Source organism: Dermacentor andersoni, chromosome 4, assembly GCF_023375885.2.
Source record: "Dermacentor andersoni chromosome 4, qqDerAnde1_hic_scaffold, whole genome shotgun sequence".
In the NCBI taxonomy this organism is placed as follows: domain Eukaryota; kingdom Metazoa; phylum Arthropoda; class Arachnida; order Ixodida; family Ixodidae; genus Dermacentor; species Dermacentor andersoni.
In genome coordinates, this window is record NC_092817.1 from 162,125,820 (window position 1) to 162,140,926 (window position 15,107).

A 15,107-nucleotide genomic window follows, 5' to 3' on the forward strand; every position below is an offset into this window, starting at 1 on the left:
ATTTCTGAATACGGGGGTTAGACTATGTATAGGACTAGTTATGGTGCCAAAGGGCTGCCGGAATAATCAAGCATGTCTGAATTATCAGTGTCCGAATAATCCATCGTTGACTGTATTTGTATGATCCACACTTTCTTTTTTTCTGAACCTTGGCAGGGTGCGGCTCGTACATAAGTTCAGGCCGTTAAACCTGGAGATGACACCATGAATAATATACAGAATAATACAAGCACACCGATTGAATTCTGCTTCATCCTTTGTTTGTCCATCCTGCTCCCTATGTTTCTCCCGTCCTCACCGAAGCCTACTACATCAGTGGCACACTCTAAAAGATGGTTGTCCTTGGTGCTGTCCATGCTATTAGATAATGTAGTAACTTTAGAGCTACTAGAGAAGGCATCAACTGATACAAAATGTCATGCTGTCAAAATTCAATCTTTTGTGAAAAAAAAAACTTTCTGAAAGTATTTCGCCCCTAAAGTGTAGGGTGCAGGTCTGGCGTGAGTAAGTATGACATTTGTCACTCTGTCACTAGATAAAATGCAGGAAAAAGTAACAGGATATATTTTTCAAAAAGATTCTTTTCGACCTGGGACATAAACATCAGTAGGCGTTAAGCTGGCCAACTGAAAATGCTGCCAAACTGGCTTGACTGCTCTCTACTAAAATTCTTATTGTTTTTCTATAAGAGTGTGAGTCCAAGAACTTCACTATCTTCAAAATTCCGTGTACATATAACCATGACAGTGACACAAAACACAAGGTGTCCTGCCGGTCAATAACTATGTTCATCTATCCGTGTCTTCTATGGCTAACTTTTCAAATATATTCACATGGATGTATGCCTTCTGCTTGAACAGGTGTATATCTGAACTCAAGCACAGGTATTACCCAGCCAAGACTGAACTGCGAGTGGTACAGCACAATGAGCCATTTAAAGAAGTGAAAATACTGCATAACTAGGTGAATGAAAAAATGCTATGACATTTTCTGCTTCGCTGCGACTTGCTGTCTTGTCAATTTAAATTGACGGAGAATACAAAAACAAGATTGACAAGTGCTCCATTGGGTAGTGACTCTCTATTCACTTAATAATTACCAAGATTGTGTGTTTTAAAGAGTTATAACTTCTTCTTGGTACTATCGTGTTTTACAATGATCTCTGTGTTGTTTTATTTTTATTAGTGTCATATCCTGTTCATTATAGTTCTCAAGTTTGTAACCTCTTGCTGTGTTTTAGACTTCACTGACTTTTACAGTGAGGATGTACCCCTGACATTTCTTGAATCTGGAACCTTCAGTTGCATTCACATTCCTGTAATGTCTCTGTTGTATGCTCAGGAGGACAACAAGCTTATCAAACTTGAACTTCAATAAGTTGCAATTTTCACTGTTCCACCCATTTTGACTTGGGCAAGCCCAGACCTGACGCAGGGACATCCCGAGGACGCCTTCGACATACGCTGGCAGCTTCGTGAACAGTAGCATGGAGACCCACAGGTTGGAAAACCGGGCTGCCACCAGGGCCCACACAGGTGCAGACGTGAACACAGCTCGCCATGGCAGTGGCCGCTTCTGCAGCAAAAAAGTATGCATACATGACATCTGCTGTCCGATGAAGACCAGGCTGTTTCAGACACAGTGAAATCTTCTAGTGCATAGGCTGCTGCTAGAAAGTTGAAAATTCAAAGTGGTTTCTATTTTTCCTGCGAGATGGAGTGGAAAAGACTACAGACTAGAAGCCTTGGACATGCAGCTCTAATATGCTTAAGCCTAATCTCGGCTGAGGATAAAGACGCACTGGTGATGAAGCAGTAACACAATGCAGCAGACTCCTGTTATCTCAACCCTGGTTAACTGAATTTTTTTGGTTGAATTGATACCAACCATAGGTCCTGGCCAATCCATGCATTTCTTTTGGCCTAAACCTTCGTTACCTTGATCCTAAAATTAGCCTTTGCCAGTTAATTTGAACTTGACCAGTCAGCACGCACACACCTGACCCCTATCGTGACCCCAAGAGCGAACCCTGTAGTGGCAGCATCTGTCTCATTGGAGCTTAGGCAACAGAAAATGCAGTGCACACACAAAAAAAAATATCCCGTCGAAAGCACCTATTTTCAGTCTGCCCTCGGAACATCTGCAAGCAATAACCGTAACTCACAATGTCAGATTACGCTATTTACCGAATTCTAATGTGCATTTTTATATTTCTTCTTGTTCTTTTTTCAATTAAATCGGGCCAAAAATTGCCTGCAAACAAAAGCAAATCCAGCTTTGCTGCATTCATATGCCTTACCGAACACTGGTGTATTGCAGAGAAGCTCACTTTAGAAAAATGGCCGCCACTGAGCAACACATATTGCACTCTTGCCGAGTTTTCTTGCTCAAAAATCAGGCATGCGCTAGATTTCCACTTTGTGTAGGAGCTTTATTGTAATTTATAACACAGTTTTCTACTTTAAACACAGAGAAAGACAGTGCGGGTTTGATTCAGGGGCGCAATGGCATCGGGAAAATATTGCCAAATGAATCAGAGGTGTGTTTGGGCACTTTTTCTGCATGTTTAATTCGATCTGCTGGATAATTTGATGACATTTGTCAGTCACATTAGGGTTGAGTTAACCTAAGTCGAACGTACAGTCACACAATACTGCACTCAATACACCAACCAGAAAAATACCATCCATTTAACTCTTAAAGCTGTGACACATGAAAGATCAAAAATTGCTGAACAAACAGTAACATAACAGTGATACAATACTACAAGCAATAACTCACTCAAACAAAGCAGTAATTAAAAAAAATGGCAGGTGCATCGATCCTTAGATGATTGGCAGTGTTAATGCAATTAGCAATCTTTCTTATGATGTGTGTAATAGGCGATGCCATGTTTAATATGTTATGATGATTATTATGATGATTATTGTATGCCCATGCAATCCATGAATCACAAAACCTAATGGGCACATCGGCAAGCACACGAAGGGGCATGCTCACTGCCAATCACAATGCTGAATGATACTATTACACAGTATACTTTGTAATCACTGCACCCCAGTTGAAACTCTGTAGTAATCTCTACTATCTAGGGGTGAGCAAATGTCAAATTTTTAAATGCATAAGCATCTCTATGCCAACCCAGTGAGGAAACTGGTCCATCCATTTGCCATGTAAGATGATCGCTTTCAAGATAGGGCCTGCAGCAGCAAGCACATTCGCTTTCGTCCTGCCCCTCGCTTCAGCGCAAACTAAACTGTGAGAACACAGAGCACATGAAGCTGTCAGCACTCGGCGCACTAGGTCCACATTGCAGATCACTTTCAAGGTAGGGCCCCCACGTCTTACTTCAACGCAAAACTAAGCAGCGAGAATATAGGCCTGCGTGGCTGTGCCATACGCAGTCACTGCTAAAGCACAGTTGATGACGGCTGATCGTGGTTCAACGTGGACGGATAAGGTGCTAAAGAGCAATAACTGCATATAATGATTGCTGCCGTCTGCAGCAGTTTGTGTTGCCACAGCGCTCTTGTTTATATTGGTTGGATCAAGTTCCATAACATTAGCAATGACACTGGGCTGTGTGGAGATGAGCAAGTGGCACAATGCTTATACATACGCAAGTCCCATAGGAGTTTCTAGGTGAATTTTCAATTTCAAAGCGAATTCAAATAAAGAAAATCAAGTGTAAATTGAATATTTGTCAAATATTTTTTCGAATGCAAGTACTACTGGTTTTGCAAAAAATTCAATTTTTTTCACCAACCAGCGGTAAGAAAAAAAAAAGAAAGCAAGTATGTTGCACAGAAAAATTATGCTTTGTGGTGAACAAAATTCTTGCGTGCCACACTTCTGCTTGGCAGTAACATCACTGTAGTTATTTAATGTTGTTATGAAGGAAGGATAGCTCTTTGACATCTATAGGAGCAGTGAAAGCCGCCTGCATGTCGTAATTCTTTCAGATGCTGAAAAGAGCTGCTCACTAGACACAACTAATGCCTGGTATCGGCAGATATCCCTATGCAAGCCGAGCCAACAGTGGGCACCATGCTTCCATTACCACTCGCATGGATCTTCTTTCTTTTTTGCTCAAAATTTCATGGTGCACATACCATCCTCAACATGTGCTTATGGCAGTGAAAATCACTGCTACAAGTATGAAAAACTTGCTGCTGGTTGATGAGCTTAAAAAAGACATTCCACAGTGCCGACTTGGAAGAAACCTTTCAAAAGCTTTCGTTGTTGAAGACATATCTGGGTTCCTTTGTGTTGAATTTTTCCTTTCTTCTTTTAAAGTCAGGTTTGCCATGGAAGCATCCTGGAGGTACTCAACAACTTCAGAACAAGGTTCTAAAACACTGCCAAGCTTGCGACTTGGCCAATGTAGTTTGGAAACGGTGTTTTTATACGCTTAGTCAGATTAGTAGCAGACGCAGAGGTTTCCACCTGGCGGCTGGTGCTGCACAGATGCATGAAGAGGCAGCACAGTGTGGGTGCTTGAACTGATAGTGTCACATGGGTAGCCATAAGCACAAGCAAGGGCATCGTGACAGTGCCCATTCTTACCTTCGATATTGTTACGCGTGTAAAACTATTTACAATATCTATTTACAAAGAAAGAATGTTCGCAGAGACTAAAGAGAGCCCAGCCAGGCTGTGTCAACTTCTCGTCATCTTCAGGACTGTCGTCATTCTCTTCCTTGCCTCATCGTAACCATTTGCTTCTCTGCACAACAAATATGCCTCACAGCAATAGTCTGTATGCTTCGCCGCATAACAAGGCTGTACTGCAGCGAAGCAGACTTTAAAAAAAAACGGCAACAGGAATTTTTAGGGATCCGAATATTTCGAATAATAAATGTGTCTTCCGAATTGAATGAAATGCTAGCCAATTTGAATCAAATATTCGAAGTTGCAAAGATTTGCACAGCTGCCACTATCCCTAGTGTCCAGGTTCCAGCTCCGTTACAATGTCTATTCATCAAGTGCACGTGCTCGACGTGGAGGTGCTATCGTGGGTGGGGTGCTATTACCTCAAACTATTTAAGGCTACGTACATTTTGTGTCGCCTTGACACACTCAATCTGAGGGATTGGCTAACAATGGGCCCGTGCCAATATCATATACACAGTGCCAAAATTGCTTGTTTGAAGCTATATGAAGTGGCTATACGAATGAAGCTATATGAAGTGGCACATACCCAATGAACCAAGTTGTCCAGGCCAGACATGAGCCAGACAAGCTGCTCATTCAGGCACATACTCAGTGGGACATGTCTCCTCAGCAAGACACATGTCTGCTTGGCAAATCAGCACATACCTAGTGGCCCCAGCTAGTACAGTGAAATCTCAATATAACGAACTTCAGGAGACCGTGACGAATTGTTCCATTATTCTGAATGTTCGTTATAATAAAAGCCATAAAATGAACCATTCCGCCCATCAAACCATCAGTTGCTTCAGTTGTCACAGTATCGGTCGTCCACGAAAACATCAGTGTTGACTCTAGGCCCAAGCTGCTGCTATTTTACATAGATTCCGCCGTCATGAACTGCCGATGCAGCATTAGCAAAAGTAGCGCACACAAAATAAACGCCGCCACTACCTACAAAACCACCGACAAGGAATAAGCTATATGTCACTTCCAAAGCGCAATGTTCTTTTTTTTTCACATCCCTTGACGCAGACACCATAACTGTCTTGCTCGAGGTGGACATCTGAAGTACAGTTAAACCTCAATATAAAGAAGTAGGTAAAATAAGTAACTTGCTTTGTTATATAGAAATTTTGTCATATTGAAATTAGACTGTCCATGCAAATAAGTGGTCGCCAATAGACTTTTCTTACATGGAAGAGGCCAGAGAACTTTCCGAATTATCAAGCACTCAACAAAAGCAAACTTGAATGAAAAAAGAAAGATTAATTTTATAGAGTTTGAGAGTCGGCAAAGAAGATATGGTTCCGTGACTTGTCAATGATAGCTTCACATTGGAGGCTTGAATTAAGTGAAGCCGGCCATGCTTTCACGTCCACTCTGCCCCCGTGGCTGATAGTGTCTCCAGCAGTGGGACGACGCAATCATAAAAAGTACCAGCAGCAGGGAGCGAATGTTTCGTTTGCCTCCTGCTTTAACGAGCCTTCGAAACTCGAGATTACGCAACCTCCAGTAGTAAACTTGCAGGAAGAGAGCCCACATAACATCATGCCATCTTTGTATGCCGAATCTTTGCACGTACAGAACATTACCTCTAAAACATAGTGTGTAGGTTGCGTATGCGTTCAATTCGTGCTGACAGCGATGCACAGCCATAGCCAAGCTAGAAAAGAAGACGTGCGCATTATTGCGAGTTTGCTCACCTCTCCCTCTTTCCTGTTACTCGTGTGGGAAGATGGCACCTATCAAGCCACCATCCTTCTCTGCCTACCCTCACACGCTTTCCCTTTGTCATGATGCACACAGAGTGGACATATATGTTTATGTGCATCGTGGGCGGTGAAATGAACAAGCAGACAACGGCGATGACGTGCGAAAACGAGTGACTACGGTGCATCGATGACATGTGCACGTGCCCAGTGGAGAGAAGGAAAAGAAGCAGGTGGAAGGGCGCGTGAGAGAGTTTGGAGGGAGACGGTGAGCGTGGTAGACGTGGCAGGACTGAGAAGACGGTGAGTAGTGGCCTGCTGAGTTCCTGGTCAAAGGTTGTTGTAGGCTCCTACCTAGTCACACGCGCATCACCAAGCTCTTTCCCGCAGCCTGCGGTTGGTGAACGTCACAAGCGCATCAAATCTGGGCAAACCTAGCATCTCTAGACAGCTTTAGTTTAGCGTATGCAACTATAGTGTACGTTATACGCTATAGTATAGCGTACGCTAAACAGTGCACATTTTTTACAGTTTTAGTTGGCCTGCGAGATCTTCAGATCTCAGAGGTCACATGCCGTCATTGCGGCTATCTCCTGACTGTAGCGATAGGTGGCGCTGACATCTCGAACGCTTTAAAGCCCCTCAATTTTTCAAAAGTAGCGCCATTCTTAGATCTTTCCGCCACCCCGCTCACCCTGGCGCGTCCTCCTCCATGCCTCCTGTCGCCCCAGCCTCCTCCGCTCCCCCATTGGCCAATCTGTGTCACGTAGAAGCAGGCGCCGCGCTTTTGTATATCTTACCTTTCCAGCGCGGAGCAGGCGCCGCGCTTTTGTATATTTTTTTCTTTCCAGTGCGCGCCGACCTCCATTGTTGGGCCTGCGCGACGAAAGTACGGCAGGCGGACTGACGGAGTGCGTTAGCGTAATAGAATGTGTAGGGCCGAGAACTTAATTGCGATGCCATGCTGCTGCGCCTTCGGTTGCCGCAACAGACACAGCGAGGGCAAAAAGCTTTTTGCTTTGCCGTCCGGCGGGCGCAACGCAAGAAGTGTGGATTCGCAGGATCGGGCGAGCTGACTTCGAGGAAGTGGCAAAGAACGCACGGCTTAGTGAAGTAAGGGCCACGGCTACTCACAACCTCTTATTTCGAGGCTGTAGTTCACGCCTTCCGCTTCGAAAAAGTGTATGTTCATGCTCTGCGTGTTTTTAGCGCGTTGTGTGACTTTTTTTCTCGAATGTGCTCTCTTTGTTTCATGTAGTTTCGTCTTGCGGTGAAAATGCACGCATCTGCAGCTGGCCTGTGACGTAAAAGCGACTTTATTCAGGGTGTGTTTTGAGCTCCAGCAGAAGTTAGCACGTTCTCGACGCTTTTGCGAGGCTCAATATGACTTACGATGCAGTCTTTTAGCTTCGCATCTACGCTCGCATGTATTGATTTGGTTTGTGGTGATTAACGTTTTTAACGTTCCGAAGCGACTAAAGCTAGGATGCAGGTCGTAGTGGATGGCTCTGGATAACTTTATCTAGCTCGCCTGGGGATGTTTAACGTGCACTTTGATCGTAGAGTCGTACGTGGGCCGGTAAATTCCTCGTTGGCGTTTCATAATACTCGCGCAGGCGCGCTAGCGCTGCTTTAGAAGTTGGCGCCTTGGCACAATTGTATTTCTTCAATAAATTTTATTTACTAGTTGTAACACCTTGTCATTATTTCGTATTATTGACGGCGCCTCCAGGCCACCAAAGTGGCAACGGGAACACGAAAGCTAGAACCAGGGCTGGATGGGGCTCGCCGAAGCCTGTGCATGCCAAGGGGGTATAAGATCGCGGACAGCCAATTTTGTATGCGAACACTCCCTGCGACGCCTGCATTGTTGTAATGTCACGTGCTCTTCAGAGGCCTGCGTTAGCCATTACATGTGCCCTCCTGGAGCAGTACTTGTAAAAAAAAAAAACAATATATCGTCGCAATTACCAAAGCACCCCGCAATGAAAAAAACTGCCCTGTTGCCAGGCATTGCTGACCGCACACAGCCATTCCTGTTGTGTGCGGTCAGCAATCTCTCAAGCGCCGGCGGAACAAAAGTATCCTGCAGGTACATAAATGAACCTACGAAACCACGTACACATACTTTCACGCTCTCAACACCTGAAACTTTAGTAATTACGCGGGTGTTCGAGTACACCGCGTGCTTGCGTCGTGTTTCAGCAACACGAACTCTCAACGTCGCGCGCTTTACGCCTTAAATACGCCTTGAATACGCCCTTTTCTCTATTTCTTCCGAAATTCCCACATGAAGTTCTAAAGGCCAGTTACCGACTGACAAAGAAAGATCTCGATTGAAAAAACTGCTCCGCAGGGCTCGAACGAACTTTTCTGCGGATTTCCTCCCGTAGCATGTCAGCCGTCGTCTGCTACGGCAGGCCCACCACCGGCGGCGCCACCGTCGAGGCCGCGCCTAGCGGAGGAGGAGGGAAGTGAATGGCACTACTTTGGGAGATTGAGGGGCTTTAGAACGCTTCTGTTGTTAGGCTTTGACTCGTTTGAAACGAGAAGCTATCTCGAAAACACCACAAGGTTATTCATAATACTCTGTCGTCGAAGCGGCCTGAGACTAAGCGAAAGCCATTGACACAGTCATTTGCTACGAACTAAGTGCATTTTACAAAAGCAATGCCAAATTCAATTCGAAGCGGGCAGCCAAGACCGCTGCCATGTTTCACGCAAACTCCACAAACCACGCAAGGACGCTAATGCTAAATCTGAGAAATAGCATGCGTACGCTATACGCTATGTGCCGTTTAGCGTTATGTACATGCGCAGTGATGACCCGCTATTTTATAGCGTGTGCAATGGTATAGCGCACGCTAAACTAAAGCTGTCTTCTGTCACCATGCCCAAGCTATGGCTAGCGAACGCCAAAAGGGTGTCCAGCCATTGCCTCCTCCACATGCAAGCCCTTCGCGCTACGGTGCCGTCGACTGCCACTGCTTCATCAGGTCTGCACCAGCGCCGAACCTAACTGCCAGCATCTTTGCAAGTCCCATAATGTGCCTACAATTCTGCACCATGACTCGGTGACATTTTTTCATTACCCGTTATAGTGATTTTTGAACCTTGCTGTTAAAGCCTAGTTTGTTTTTTAAACCTTACATCAGCTGTCCTGTAAATATAACTTTTGCGTTTGTTGTGCATCTGTACAAACAGCCTCATCATTAATACTCAAGTGCTTTGTTTTATAAAAGTTGCAGTTTCGCCTGAAAGGCGAAGCATCGATTGCAATAGCAAATTAGTGGACAGCTATACAAAATAAGGATAGTAGTTTTATCAGCCACATATACTTGTAAACATAGGCATGCTAACTGAATTAACAAGCATGGTGTCATGCAAGCACCAACAAACATGGACACATCTAACTCGATGACTGCAGAAACTCGCTGTCGGGACACTGGGCTGACCAAGTGCAGCAGCACCAACGAACAAATCAACCTTCATACTGTTTTTACCGTGAACGCGAACTAAGCTGTGAAAACACCATGAACGGCGGACTCTGTCCTCATCGCAGATGGCTTTCAAGACACAGCCGCCCGGGCCGCCTGGAATAGAATGTGCCACTCCTCCCTACCTTCGGAGCCATACGCGCGACGGAAGACTGCATGCTTTCTCCCCGGTTTTCTCCACTGCGTGCGTGAGATCGCCCTGCTTTGCATGGAACCTCACAGCGACGGCAGAAATGCGGTTGGAGTGTCCATATAACTGCTATCCCAATATATGTAACCTAAACATGAATCACTTCGCCACTTCGCTTCGTGACACCCATGCACCCAAGGCATGCAGTGTGCAGGGTGCAAAAGGATCTTATCGCACTTCGACTTGATATGGAACATGACACTGCCCTGCTTCAGTGGTGGTGCGCAATTTGAGAGGTGCATTCACAAGCAGCCGCCTGTTTTGAAACATTTAGCCATCTGCGTCCGCAGAAATTTCCATTTATAGTAAACCTCTGTTATAACGTAATGAACAGGACGGCGAAAAAATTTGATGCAAGTGGCAATACGATAAAAGCAACCATTCCATAAAAGCTAAAAAGAAAGTAGAGGTAAAATATCACAACTTACGAAAGTCTAATATGGGAGCCACATGACACATTTTCAATTGCGATCACGTCAGACATGGACCTAATTTCTTGGTAGCAATTGGCCCTTTTGCCCAACCAGAGAAAGAGAGCCAATGGGGTCTAGGTTCAGGTAACTCTGGGCACGCCAGGCATGCGGAATATTATTTGTGTGTTCTGTTGTGCACTACTTCCACAACACTGTTGCCACCACGGCCGCGACACTGCCGCCACGCATTGCCGATAGCGCACGGGCGTAGCATGCGAGGAAAAGGGTACATGGAAAAGGGTAAATGGAGAGGATCGTTAAAAAAAAATAAAATTAGGAGGTTTTACGTGCCAAAACCACTTTCTGATTATGAGGCACGCCGTAGTGGAGGGCTCCAGAAATTTCGACCACCTGGGGTTCTTTAACGTGCACCTAAATCTACGTACACAGGTGTTTTCGCATTTTGCCCCCATCGAAATGCGGCCGCCGTGGCCGGGATTTGATCCCGCAACCTCGTGCTCAGCAGCCTAACACCATAGCCACTGAGCAACCACGGCGGGTAGAGGATCGTTGGCTCGCTCGGTGCGAACAAGCCCGCCGAATAAAACTAAAGGCAGTGACGCTCTTTCATCTTGCTGCCCGAGCCAGCAAACGAGGGCAGGTGAGGAGGTCTAGGGCTTATCCGCATTTTCCTGTTGGTGGAGCAGGGTCACATGGTTGTACTCATGCAGTTTCTGTGGAAGCAAGCGCACGGGTGTCCGCGCACTGCTGGCTGCGCCTTTTGTTTTCTAGGTTATTTTTGTCTGGACTTGCTCTGGGGCCATGACAGTTGTCCTTGAACGCGGGGCTGAACACCACAATCGTGGTGATTGTGGCTCTGGTGGTTGGGATGATCAGTGTGCTGTACAGAGTGGTCGCCACAATCAAAAAGCACGAACTGAGAGGGCAAGCGGTGAGGAAAGGCAAGTGCGGCAAGAAGGAGAGGCCGTGAGCGCCACCGTGAGCAATGTTACTAGACTAGATCCAGTTTCCAAACTCCTGTGACTGCGTGGACCCACCACCGATCCTCGCATCTCGTGGCGCTGCTGTCACACTTTGCTCAGTCAGCACAGCGCACACAAGGCAGCAAAGCACTGTCCACGGCTGTTCACATGTTTTGGCTGTTTGTATACATGCGTGTTTTTCTGCAGTCTCGGTACTTTTTGTGACACTCTGGTGCGTTTTCAATGCAGTGTGCACTTTTGATGAGCTTACGGCCCGTATCACCCAATTTTATTTGGTGATGTGAGTGCATATTTATGCTCAGTTCCTGCAGCGAGAACCTGCCTTGAATGTGCAAGTCTGCTCGCACACGAGCACAGCTCACATAGGTTTTAACATTGCACTTGCGAATGTGGAGCTCTGGTGAAAGAAACAGTGCTAGCTTCATTTTTTTTTCATTCCGAAATGGAAGTGCTGAGAGTGTGTATATACAGGGTGTCTCAGCTAACTTTAGCGAGAGTTTATAAATATGCAAATGCCACGTAGCTGGGCAGAACCAAGGTAATATTGTTCGCCGTCGCTTGGAGATAGTCAAATTATTTTTTTTAAAATTCAGCCTAGTTAGATCATTAGTCTTAATTAATTAATCAACTTGTCAAACATTATAGTTAGATGAAAAGTGTCAATGACAAAATTGTAGAGCGAGATGAAAAACTCCCGATACAGCTTTCTGTTTCTCAATATGTGCTACATAAAAGTATTTTTCCGATTGTGGAAAAAGCCCGCAAATGCATGTAAAATTGCCATGCGACTGGCCGCTTGAGGCACTTTGCGAACCACGTGTTGAGGCCGCGAGCTGTGTCCACATGTTGAGGCCGTGTGTTGAGGCCACTCCCACTGAAGGTCATGGGTTCGAGTGCCTTAACTATATTTTAGAAAATTGGTCTTAATTAACTGCACCCTAATTAACACCAATGGTGGTGGGTTTGACTTCCACCAATCGTCATGGGTTCTAGTGCCGTAACCTTATTTTAATTAACTGTGCTTTAATTAACTTTGCCTAATTCACTCTGCCTTAACTGACGTCGTCAACTGGCTCGATTGGCTCACTTGGGCTCTCTTAACTTTTTGCACCATCGCATGGTCGCACTAGCACTGCCTCATGAGCCATACAATGCGTTCGCATTAATAATTAATTAGTACAAATCAGCAACAGCCGACTACAGCTACTAATATGCTGCTTACAGCTACTCATCAGCAACAGCTAATCAGTAGAGCACAGTGGACAGCCAGGGCTGCTGTGGCGCACTCCAGGGGAGTGCAGCAGCATTTTCACAGCTATGTAAAGTTTTTTAATCAATCTGCTAAATGTGAGACTATAAAAACATAATAAAAATGCATCGGTGCAAACGCTGCATTCATAAGTTGCAACGTCGGAGGTCCCGAGCACCTTCGCCAACGCAAAGCTGCACCCGCATAGAGCTACCTGCGGTGTTCCTGCCCTCAGGCGGCAAACCAAGGCACGGGGGCGCCCGCGATATACAGCGTCTACAGAGAATTAAACAACCGAACCTAGCCTAGTAACGTTGGCCGTGAGTGTGCTGCTGCTCGTCGCTGATAACACGTGGGCATAGCATGGAGGAAAAAGGCGCATAGGCGGCACAATGGCATAAGTAGTGACAAAGAAGGTTGCTCGCTCGTCCGGCGTGGAATGCTTTGCTTGGTGCAAAAGGTGCTGAGAACTGCCGTCAATGTGCCCACACTGCTTGACAGTTGACTAAGTGGGGCAGCTTCTTGGTATGCTTCGAGCAATCCAGTTTAAAATGCGCGAGTTTTTGTTGGGACTGAAAGAAATATTGAACAAAGCAATAATTCGACTGGAGCAACTTTGTTATAACGAGGGTTTACTGTATTGTAAGGGCATTCCTCTGTGGTGGCAGTGAAATTTAATTATACTGAAATCACGTATAAATACACTTATCTATGTTCAGGTTTTGAACACATAGTGTTCTATGGACAAGAAGTTCTGAAAAGTTAAGTACCTAGTTATGTCGAGAATTTCGCTATACTGAAGTTCGTTGTATTGAGGTTTATCTGCATTTGAAAACACAAGCCCATGTAAACGACGCTGTCCGGAAATGGCAAGCCATGAGGCATCCCCGTGAGCATGGAGGTTACATTTCTCTGTGTATGCAAAGGCCATGGAAAGAACTGCAATAGAAAAAAGAGGCAGACGCCAAAAGAGGGATGAAATAAGGAAGAGAGGTGCCTCTGTTGCCAGGCAACACTTGTTTTGGCAGAGTATGAGCTAGGAAACCTGATGTGTCGTCGCCCCCTCCTGCGTTTTTCTCCTTCTGTGCCATCTCAGGTTTTTCGATGCCAGCACCACAGCATGTGCATTTTACACCATGTCATCTTCTAGCCCACGGCTCCGGAAATATGAATTCGTATTACCGAGGTGTTGATAATATGATGCGAAAATTGAATAACGATCATTACGTTGAAAAGTTCGGCATTCTGAAGTTCATAGTACTGAAATACATTTACATTGAAGCTATAAGAAGTCAGCAGGGGATTTCTGAATGTTGATTAATCTGAAAAGTTTGTTAAAGGGCCCCTGAAACGGTTCGGACAAATTTTGTAGACGCGTAGGGTACAGCTTAAGTAGAACATTTGCACCACAATTTAAGTGAAGCGTTACGTATTAATGGAGCTACAAGCAATTACAAGTTACCCTCCTCCCTAGCCATGCTTTTCCTCCTCAACTCGTTCGCCGAGCCACGGGGCTAAGCTCCGCCTTCATTGCTTATGCGTCATCACACGACGTCACATCGTCCACTTCCAGTTGTTTTGGAGCCCGCCCCCGCCCGCGCGAAACCTCTCTGCTAGCTGCTTGGCCGTTGACCGCAAGTGAGAGCTATCGAAGCAGCATGCATTGCGAACATTCTGTCGCAGCGCCGAACGTGAATGGTATTCCGTTAACCACACACTAGCGGAATGTTTCGACGGAACGGTGGAGGCATAAACTCAAGCTGATGAAGGAAATTTAGTGTAGACGTACATGAGCTGCCTGATCAGTCTCCACGGTCCAGCCGTTGATGCAGAGGTTAACCAGCCAAAGAAAGAGCTAATATTGCTCTAACCAAGTGTAAAACATTTTAAACATTTACAAAAACAACGTGTTAACGATTACACTCCTGCGAAAAATTTACACAGCAGCAAAGAAGAATACATTTTGTTACTGCTACTGTGTCTGGTTGAGCTCTATGCCACCAGGTGGCTGCACCGTGCAGACCATTCACATTCGCGCTTCTGTTCATCCCATGAAACGACACGCAAGGGGACACGGCCAGCCCCTGTCCCCTTTGCACTTGCGTTTACCCTAATACCGGACTCTCGAAATGCTATTATTGCGTTAGTAATCTTCCGGTGTAAAGCGATGGCCGTAAACGGACAAATTCTGGCGCCAATCGGATAGCAGCAGTCCGATGCGCTGCAGCCAGTCCGCTCATCTGCTGCCTTGCAGAGGGACACGAAGTCGCAGCTTGGCATATTACCAGTCACTACGTTTGCAGTAAACAACGCAACAAAGTCGAATCATAGCGCTCGCGAAAAGACAGACTGACACTGACGGTGGAGCTCTCATGAAAGACGGAGCACGTTG

At 45.7% G+C, this 15,107-nt stretch overlaps 1 protein-coding gene across 1 annotated transcript in view; it reads right to left on the reverse strand.

Annotated features, from left to right (window-relative positions):
* LOC126538274 (sodium-dependent phosphate transport protein 3-like) overlaps positions 1-15,107 on the reverse strand; it is a 72,592-nt gene that overhangs the window by 22,897 nt on the left and 34,588 nt on the right. The window contains exon 8 of the mRNA XM_055074639.2: positions 1,426-1,575. Coding sequence (XP_054930614.2) covers positions 1,426-1,575 — 150 coding nt within the window. The remainder of the gene's footprint in view (positions 1-1,425; positions 1,576-15,107) is intronic.